At 42.7% G+C, this 10,851-nt stretch overlaps 1 protein-coding gene across 1 annotated transcript in view; it reads right to left on the minus strand.

Annotated features, from left to right (window-relative positions):
• Positions 1 to 5,711: 5,711 nt before the first annotated feature.
• The window catches only part of dennd2c (DENN/MADD domain containing 2C), a 17,688-nt gene continuing 12,548 nt past the window's right edge, over positions 5,712 to 10,851 (minus strand). Inside the window, exons 14-19 of the mRNA XM_080015128.1 lie at positions 10,546 to 10,723; positions 10,148 to 10,189; positions 8,508 to 8,616; positions 7,625 to 7,876; positions 7,205 to 7,291; positions 5,712 to 7,076 (exon numbers count right to left, since the gene is read on the minus strand). Coding sequence (XP_079871254.1) covers positions 7,045 to 7,076; positions 7,205 to 7,291; positions 7,625 to 7,876; positions 8,508 to 8,616; positions 10,148 to 10,189; positions 10,546 to 10,723 — 700 coding nt within the window. The 3' untranslated portion in view covers positions 5,712 to 7,044. The remainder of the gene's footprint in view (positions 7,077 to 7,204; positions 7,292 to 7,624; positions 7,877 to 8,507; positions 8,617 to 10,147; positions 10,190 to 10,545; positions 10,724 to 10,851) is intronic.

The raw sequence follows: 10,851 nt of genomic DNA on the forward strand, positions 1-10,851 counted from the left end.
AATTTAGTCATAACAATGCACTATTATCATTCCCTTAACCCTTCCGCTGGTTATTTAGTAACCCAAACACAAATAAAGTCCAAGGCGGAGGCATTTCTTGGGTATGCCGTCACCCCCGACTTTGAGGAAGGAGTCGGCGTAGTATTCTGATAATTCCCCCTCCCCCACTATTTGTAAACACGGCGAGAAATAAATTTTCCACAATGACTTACAGAGTGACTGGAAGCGGCTTGGAGCGTGGAGAAGTGTCCCCGCTCCCTGCCTTGTTCTTCTTCTCTGGCCGGCGCACGTCACCGGAGCAGCATTTGCTTGAAGCAGAGATACGAGAGACACGAAGCCTTTGGTGTCTCCTGACCCAAACAAAAGGCTTTTTTTTGGATTTCACATTGGGAGGTTTTTCAGGGAGACCAGGAGGTCCAGAGACAAAATAATAATAATAATAATAATAATAATAATTCAGTTCAATAAATAAACCAATAAATGTATTTTCACTGAACGTTTGGGCAGCCTCTTTGTTTGAACGTTCTCATTATTTGCAAAAACTGTTTTGCAAACCACACCCTAACAGATTTTTATTATTTTTTATCGTTTCTTGACTTTTATTGCGTGGGTTTATCCTTTACGCCCATAATTTTTCACAGAGCACTTTTATACATATCTTAGTTAATATCCTCAATTTGGCTTATACACTTTTTATATATATTTTTACATATGCTCACCAGGTTTTTAGAGGTTTTAATTCATTTTAAATTGGAATCTAAATCAAATTGAAGGGCTTTAGAGCCCGGCATGGATGCTGATCCCCCTATAATAAAAAAACAAAAAAATATTAAAACAGACACAACCCATCAACCAAACCCTAACCCTTTTAATACTTAATATTTATTTAGTTATCTACTTTAGATAAGTACTTTCTTTAGAAACTCCCTTATTTTACAATAATGTTGCCTTTTATATATATATTTTTTATATATCAAATAAAAACATACGGAGGAATACGAATGAACACTAGGGATCATTTTATCAACATAAAATTAAGAAACACATTTTCCTAGCCCTAAACTCAACCGAAACCTAAGCAAAAATGATGCATCCCCGTTACATATGCACATAGTTAATGAACAACGTGGTGGCTTCACTCGCTTTGCACCGGGCTTATTAAAATACAGTGATGCATGATGGCACTCTAACACACAAAACAAACAGTGGGCCAACCGCCGCGCCTGGCTCCATCTCAAACAGAGCAGCTGACTCCTGGAAATAAACACCCCTCGGAGTCAGTTCTCCCTCCTTCACCGGCGTCTCACCCAAGCTCGCCCCAGGCGCACCGGCGGCCATCCTAGTGCGGCGCAGCGGCCGTTTACGCCAACGTACGACAACAAGTCATCACAGCAAAAAATAAAAATAAATGTAAAAAAGGGGGGGGCTCGCTCTGCGATGAAGCTCGGCTGAACGCCGCTCCGAGTCCTCACCACTTTGGTGTGATAGGAGACAAGAAGATTCTGTGCTTGGAGGGTTGAGCTGGCAACACACCGTGACTGACATCCACACTTAGTTTTAAGGACTTAGTTCTTCCTTCGGGCGGGTTCCTTTTGGCCTATTTTGCCCTGGAAATAACATTCATTTCCCAAGCAAGAAGGCCATTTTCAACGTCCACCGTTATCCAATCTTGCCAAAACCTCTGTGTTAATAATTTTGTAATTATTGCTCCTCACAATAGTTTATTTTGGGGCCTTTTTTTTTTTTTTTTTTTTTCCCCCCCAATGGATTCACGATCTTTCCCCCGAGAAGTGATTATCAAATAACCCCCCCACAAAAGATGAATTTAGGGCCCTCTCTCGGACGTTCCATTTTTCCTGTTCGCATCTTAACCCGGCTCCATCTCTCGGCGGGCACGTGAAGGCAGAGGTCACGGCCGCCATGTGTGCACGACCTCGACGGTCTACTCTGCCAGACAGAATGGCTCAGAATGTAAACAAAATGCAGGGCAAATAAAAGCTTGGCTGGAGGCCAACGTGGGCTTTTTGTTCCTTTGCTGTGAAAGTGGGGCTCTACGTTCATAGAAAAGTCTATTGTCAGCATGAATAACTGCAGGTCACCTCTTCTGCGCGTTAAAAAGGTGGAAAACAAGAGATGTTGAGACGACAGGGATGTATATACAGGTTATGCGTGACTTTCGGAAAGGATACATTTTTGGAAGGCAGGTCCTCGGAGGGCCAATCATTAAATCGCTACGTCAACAAACTTTGGGTCGGCCGCTTATCTTTATGGCCAACGACTGGGAAACTGAACTGGTCAGCTCCCGCTTTATAGCCGTCGTTGGCTCCCCGCCCCGTAACCGTCTCTCTCTCTCTCTGTGTTTAGCCTCCAAGTCATTTATCCCAAGGAAGAAGGAAATGTATTCCCTCACCAGCTCTGCAGGTACCTGAATAACTGCTCCGCCACGAGTGGAAAAACAAGCCGGGGGGGGGAAGCTCGGTTTTGCATAACACGTGAGCGCCGAGGTGACAGAGCTGCACCCCCCCCCCCTCCCCCCGGCGCCCCACCCCCACAGGGGATTATTTATAGAGCATCATCTTTATTTAATATTAGTTTAAACATTGTTTTGTTTCCATAATTTTCCGGCAGTTATCATTTCAGTCTTGGGGTGAAAAGTGATATTTGAGCCTGACATTTGCCAAACGCCATCAGCAATACTGGAAGCAAACACAGGGCAGTTAGTTATATGATTTCCAGTTACCAAAACTAAAGTAATACAGTAGGAAAACTGACAGTCAGAACTGACAGTGTGGTTTGCCCAAAGTGAAATATTGGCTTGTCTCCGTATTCGTTCGGTAGATTCATACATCATTTTTCTTTTTTATCTCTCCTGTGTGGAATCCAGAATTACTATTCCCCTCCCTGCTTGTGTGGCAGCTAAGCCCCTCGAAAGAAAATAATCTGAAATCATGATGTTCGTACGCTTAAACAATGTACCACGGATACTTGATCAACTACTGAATATTAAAACGTCACCCTTTAGTTTGATATACTGCAGTTGAATTTATTTAGCGTTGTGCCTCGATAAGCTGGTGTTACATCTTGCGACGGTAATTCGTGGAGGCTCCTGAGTGCCACGCAGTTTTTCATCATCAATAAGCAATTTCATTTATTGACATTCCACGGAAATCCTCGGCGTTGAGTCCCTTATCAAATGTGTTCGATTGTTATATATTCTTTATACGGTTTATGTTTATAGTTTTATTTAGAATGAACCAACCGATTATGGTGCAGCGATTAACATGGGTGATTATTTGAAACTGTATTATTGATTGGGGTTTGTTTGATTACTGGTCGTCATAAAATCCTCATACGTAGGAGGGTGTGTGCGCACATCATCGAGGAAATGAGTGTGTGTGTGTGTGTGTGTGTGTGTGTGTGTGTGTGTGTGTGTGTGTGTGTGTGTGTGTGTGTGTTTTGTTGCACGGGGAAATCCAAATATATTATCAGTTCAGGGGTGTGGATAAGCCTCTTTTAAAACCAATGATTAATGAAAACAGCAATAAAATATTCAAGTGCGGTGTCTGGTAAGTTGATACAAGGCGCGTTGACACACCCAACATTTAAAGCGCCACAAACACTGAATCAAGTAAAGTTATGTTGAAGCTAGACTTGTGAGGTGAATACTCACCTTTTTAATACCCGCTCATGCTCGTTGGGAGCAACATTGACTTTGGAGCTTGTTACAGGTCTGCGTCAAACTGTCTCATGTATTTGGTCATACATCAGTGCCAGATGTGAGTGTTAGATATTGACAAGCTCTTCTGGAATGAACATAAACACCACAGATAGGATGTGTGAGGTCAAATGTGCTGGTTTGTGAAAAGAGAAGAATGACATCACATTTACAATGACACTGACAGTCTTATTGAATAAAGTTGATCATCTTGTCTGACTTCTACTCTGTGAGGTAAGTACTGGAGGTAAGTTAAGGTGAGTTTCAATAAGCAGGATTTAAATGTATATTTAATACAACACAGACAATCAATTCTGTTTGTAATTATAGAACCCAGAATCGCGATTGTGGCGCGTATTAGTATTTTTAGAGCTTATTCTGCGTAATCACCCGGTGTCATGACATTTCACTGCAAATATGTATGACTGTATGCATATGTATGTGACAAATAATCTCTTGAACTTGAATTTGGTTCCAATGGCACCTGATAAAGGGGTGGGATATATTAGGCAGCAAGTGAACAGTTCTTGAAGTTGATGTGTTGGAAGCAGAAAAAATGGGCAAGCGTAAGGATCTGAGCCACTTTGACAAGGAGCAAATTGTGATGCTAGACGACTGGGTCAGAGCATCTCCGACACGACAGGTCTTGTGGGGTTTTCCTGGTATGCAGTGGTTACTACCTACCAAAAGTGGCCCAAGGAAGGACGACTGGTGAACCAGCAACAGGGTCATTGGCACCCAAGGCTCATTGATGCACGTGGGGAGTGAGGTCTAGCCCGTCTGGTTCGATCCAAGAGAAGAGCTACCTTGGCACAAATTTGTGAAAACATTAATGCTGCTATGATAGAAAGGTGTCAGAACGCACAGTGCATCACAACACCGGCGAAAGCGCCTACAGTGGGCATCAGAACTAGACCATGGAGCAATGGAAGGTGGCTTGGTCTGATGAATCACGTTCTTCATGTGGATGATCTCTTTCTCTGTATATATATACACACACATATACATATACATATATATATATATATACATACACACATATACATATATACACACATATATATATATATATATATACACACATATATATATATATATATACATATATATATATATATATATATATATATATATATATATATATATATATATACACACACACACACACACACACACACACACACACACACACATACATAAACTATATAAATATTTAACCCTAACCGTATATTAAAAAAAGTTTCTTATGTTTCTAAGACTCAAAAAAATGGCCAAAAAGCATTGACGTGCACTGTGCTGGTGCCTTTACCAGCTTTCAAATCCACTGCTCTCTCCACTGAACATGTGTCGAAACCCCTGCGCTGGTAGATTTTCATTTTTAAAAGTGATACTGTCCCTTCCTCGGTAGCAGGATTCGTCGGCCAGAGAAAGCGGACAAGGAGCAAAGAGTCCAAAAGAATAAATAGAGGAGGAAATAACAATAGATCAAGTCACACAGGGGAGGGTTGGGAGTTAGAAAACAGAAGGGAGTGCAACTTCCATAATAACAATACACAATACACAAACTGGTTTTACCACCTCCGTGTGTGTGTGTGTGTGTGTGTGTGTGTGTGTGTGTGTGTGTGTGTGTGTGTGTGTGTGTGTGTGTGTGTGTGTGTGTGTGTGTGTGTGTGTGTGTGTGTGTGTCTTACCAGCTTAACCCGGTGAGTCCTTAAAGTCAAGGACTCTCAGCAAACACCTCCAGTGACATTTCACCACCCGTGGGGGGCAACGTTGAGTCATACGGGCACAGCTCAGGGCTAAATAACAAGCACCTTCAGCCTTGTTCCCTGTTCCAGATCCCTCAGCGAGGTGTCGGGCGTGCGCCGCCGTCCAACAGTGAGCTGGCGCTAGCCCTGGAAATTGGAAAATAGCCAATTATGTACAGGCGTGGAAGCAAAACAAAACACTGTGGGCTCAACATAAACATACAAAAGTAGTTCACTGTTCCCGGGGGGGGGGGGGGGTCACATTTATTTTGAAAGTATACTGCACATGCTTATAAAACAAATATGTATATAAAAAATAATACACTGTACATTGTTTTTCAACATTGTGCAAAGTATAAAGTATTTACAGATATAGTTGATAGGAAGACTGTGGAATTACATTTTGGGCCATTGAATTGCTTGACAGATGTAATGAATACAATATAGTACACTTGTAAGAAAAAAAAACAACCTAAATCAAATATAAAATAAAACAAAGTAAACATTCTTTTACATGATGTGCATTGAGGAATGCAACATTGGTGGTCAATGAATCGTAGCTTGGCGAAAAACATCCGAACACACCTTTGCCTTGAACATTATGAACATTCTCTATTTTCGTGGGTGACATTACGTTATGAGCTGCACTGACCCACGGCTTCATGCACATCTCTGTTAAAAGGCCGCTTCCAAATATTTCTTGAGCTATTCTGAGGCATTCGTGGTGCAATGTAGATCAATTCCACAGTCAGCGCTGCGCATCTCTGACAAATAACCGATTGTAGCACACTCAAAATTTCAAGCTCTTGTTAAAAAAAACGGCATTTGGCAGAAGGAGGACTCGTGATTATGCAAGCTACAACACCCACTCATCGTGAAATGAAACCGTTTCTTCACACTTGTTCCCTTGTTCTCTCGTTACTGGGCGCCTACGCGTCTACCGAGCGGGTCAGTCGTCTCCATCGACCAAAAACTTGTTTTTGGAGAGGTCGCAAAAGAACTTTTCACTCTCGAGCTCGTAGCCCGGTGTTGGTGAGAATCTGCCTCTTTAATCACTGGTTTGCTGTCGTCCCTTTGGAGGAAAAACCGAAGGGGGGAAAAGTAGGACACGAGGCTGAGCTGGATCACAACAGGGGCAAAAAAGTCGTCTCTCCTTCCATCTAGAAATGCTTACATTCAAAAATCATACCATGGAAAAAAAACAAAACAATTTATCTTCATAAATACTTGGATCAAACTGGTTTAAAACAACGAGTAGGATTACAAGTTAGTTCAGACAATACGTTTTCCAAGTTACTAACTGAGGTTTAGTAGCTGAAATGTTCATTGTAGGTTCCAAATAAAGGAAAGAGCGTCAAGTTCTCGTCGCTTTGTAGGATGCCGCCGGAGATAAAGCAGCGTAAGAGAATGACGAGGTTCCAGTTTCCATCCGCCCACATGCGCGAGTGCTCTGTGAGAGCGTTCGCGGCTGCACCGGCTGCACCGGCTGCACCGGCTGCACCGCCCTGCTCTCCCATTCACAACAGATCGGCCAGACCGGCGGCAGATTGTTCATCCCGGGACTAAGTGCTGGAAGTCCTCTCATTTCATTTGAAGGAACTTAATTCTACTTCCTGGAGAAAAAAACAAAACAAAAAACAAAAAAAAACAAACAAACAATAATTATTCTCCCGTAGAACCTTTTTTTTTTTTTTTTACCCAAATCGTACCCAAACAAGTCGGAGTGGGGGTCGAAACTCACCGAGTCCTTTGAGGAACTTGTTGACACCGCTGGTCTCCGTCTCGGAGTACGACTCCATGTACTCTGCTGCTCTTGCTTCAAACAGACCTGGGGGAGAGGGGGAGACTTGATTATATGTCGAACGGGGAAGTGGCTTCAATCTGTGTGGAGGACAAAAACAAATTGGCGCAATCTTCGAATACATTCAGTATTTGAGTACACCTGCACTGAATCATATGGCACCAGAAGGGTGAGGGTGATTGGCATCTTTTTAGGCCCGGGAACGATATCACATTTACATGAACATCTCATCTGATGTTCAATAAGTCCTTAACAAATGGAATGATCTGCTCCAGTGCATTTGTGAAGATTTCTCGCCGAATAAGCCATTTCTGAAGTACGAGAGACCCGCCGTCGGGTGGAGGCCCGCGGCCGCCCCACCTTTGCCGTCGCCCTTGCGCAGCTCCTTGTCCTGGATGAAGCCAGAGAACATCTGTGTATCCATGAAGAGCTGCAGGAACTGCCGCACGCCGCGGGAGGGGTGCGACTTGCGGAAGGCGTCGCGCTGCAGCTCCCTGGCCCCTGCCGCGCCCGCCGCCGCCTCGGCCATGTGGAGCGGGTAGTGACCCACCAGCTCCACGAAGAAGCGCACGAAGGCCTCGGAGAGCAGGGAGCTCAGCTCCGCCCGGCAACCTGAGAGGAGATGGGGGGTTGTTATGAGGAAGAAAAGGGAGCGTGCTTATTTATACCTATATTTAAGTAACTCCTTTCAAAAACACAACTACATTACTCTCCAAAACATCAAAGCCTCAGAAGAAAAAGTAAAAATAAATGAATAAATAAATAAATTCATAGATCGATTTATGAATAAATAAATAAAAAACTTGCCACTAAACAAAATGCCGCCAAAAATAAAGGAACTGAATTAGAATTTAAACAATTCAATTCAAAGATTAAAAGAACGAAAATAGTCAAAAGAGTTCAGTTGTGGTAAAAAAAACCAAAAACGCTTATATTCCCCAGGTGGGGGCGCTCTAATAAAGCTGGAGACTTCAACACACACTATGGTTTCCCACAACCCAATGGTTATAACATCATAATTATAAAATTAAGGAAGTTAATCAAGAGCAAGCACGTGCACTCCGGGAGTGACACAAACACATTCATGGGAGGGTATTTATAGTTTTACAGCTTATCATTTTAGTTTTACTTTGGTTATTACCTTAGATTAGTTTATTTTGATGGGTGAACGAGAAACTTAAATTGTAATTAGAGGGGCCTCATTTTTGAATTTGAACGTTTTTGTGCATGCCGGTTTGCAGACCTCCGGAGGAATCCTCGTCCTCCTGCTTCAGGAGAACTTCCCTGTCCTCCAGGATCTGCTGCAGCGCCGCCTGCAGCTTGCTGGGCAGAATGCAGTCTTCATCGCCCAGCTGCAGAAAGAGGTCGGGGTGGGGAGGTAAAGTTATGAACAGGCATCATACATGATATTTGGCAGACAACAAGTTGTACAGTACAACCTTGTTTATCTGAACCTCAGTCATATGAACTTTTATATGAAACAGTTAAATAAAAAAAAAATCATTTTAGGTTGATGGATCCATCAACCATACTTAAATAGTAAATAGTGTCGGATTCTCCGGCTCGGTAATGGGCAGGAACTCACAACTTGGTCCGATTTCAACCCCTCAAGTGTCTCAATTTGATTAAACATCGATTCAATCCGATATTAATGAGATGAAAACCAAATAAAAAATGTTCTAACTCTACTAATGCTTCTTATTCCTAGAGAAGGTTCAGCTGACTGTGAATGTGATGTACACTGCTTTGCTACTACCTACAACATATATTGCAAGTGGCTTTGGACAAAAGTTAAATATCGTAAGGCAATCTATTTGGATACATACCCATTTTCGGGCATCTCATTTATGCAACAAATTGCATAATGCATAACTTCTACAGTATCAAAAGCATGTTATTCACTTGCACTTTACTGCACATATCTGTAAACAAATGGCCTATCCATATACATAACTCTATTCCCTTTACTTGTATTTTGTTCCCCCACTTTGTATTATCTTTTTGACTCTTATTTTATTTTATTTTTCTTTTATTTTTATTATTCTATTCACTAACTGCATGACGTTTTAGTAATCAGTTAGTTTCAGTTAGTTAGCTAGGTAGGAATTAGGTTATCTTTTATGTTTGGTTTAGTAACTTTTGTATTGTGCATAATCTCCGGGTGCGTTGCAAAGACATTTCACTGCATATATGTATGAAACTATGTATATGTATGTGACAAATAAACCTCTTCAATCTTGAATCAATATTACAATTTGCTAAATCGATTCAGAACTGATGATGTCAAGTGACTGAATTGACGTGATGTCTAGGGTTCATGCTGCGAATACAGAATGTAAGGAGGCTCATTGCTTGTTTGTTGCTGGAGTCTAAATTAAACCGCTTTGATCGATTCAAGGGCCAGACGTCTCGCATTCAGGTTTGGGTCGGACTCGTCCTGAATGACCGTCACTTCCTGTTGGGTTCAGATGAAGAAGGTTCTCCTGTAGTAGGTGTAAAACAAGCGGCCCCAGTGGAAAATACTTCCACCGTCAAGAGGGCCGCCATACTAGGGAGCCACACAGAAGCAACTGCATACATGCTGAGCAGCTGAGTGGTGATTATAATTAGCTGCTAAACGGTCTCACAAAGCACGGTGTGGATTTAATATGGCGAGGAGGTGAAACTTTTTCGCTCTGGAGTTTTGAGGAATGAGCTAACGTGCACGATACATTCCGAGCCTGGCAACGGTTTGTTATGGAGCGTGGAATTAGCCTGTCACTTTTTAAAGACGTCGCGGGTGCAAACTGTGGGCAGGTTGAGACAGCGTCCCGCCCTGCTCGTATTGATTCTAGGTTTCAGACGCCACGCCTGTCAGTGACATTATACAACACGCATACACACCTGAACGACAAACCTGTCTGTGCACAGGTCCACAATGAGCACCTGGAAAGAAAAAAGGAAGAAAGAAAGAAAGAAAGGTAGAAAGAGCAAAGGTTTTATTGCTACAGCAAACAACCAGCAAGACCTTTAAGCTACTCCTCTTTCTTTCATAAAAAAAAAAAAAAAAAAAAAAGCTTAAAAATGTATTATTTATGACAATTTATCATTTGGGAAACCACTCCACACGGGATGGCTCGGAAAACAGGTTGCTAAATTCAACCCACCTGTGTGAACATGACCTGAATGACGAACAGAGTGTTTCAATGTCATGAAGCCATAAAGACTCAAAAGGGCTCAATCAAAAAAAAAGAAAACACAGACGACATCAACATGCCCGTGCGGTTGCTGTCGGGACTGACCTCTTCGATGGGGAGGTCCAGCAGCTCGGGCAGGCAGGGGGCCAGCGCTCCCAGGAGGAAGGGGGTGGGGGAGCAGCTGATGTCCAGCATGCTGGCGGGAAGCACCGGCACAAAGGTGTGCTGCCAGGTGAACGGGTAGAGCAGCGCCAGCACGGCATGGCTGCAGCGCGACAGCACGCTGGGAGGAGAACAGAACAACGTTTGAGACCATATCACGTCTTTATATGCATGACTTACACATTCAAAATCAGTCAAGATAATGACGAAAACAGATTCACAGATTCCCTCATCAATACAGTTGAATAG

Source organism: Zeus faber, assembly GCF_960531495.2.
Source record: "Zeus faber genome assembly, chromosome: 15".
NCBI lineage: Eukaryota > Metazoa > Chordata > Actinopteri > Zeiformes > Zeidae > Zeus > Zeus faber.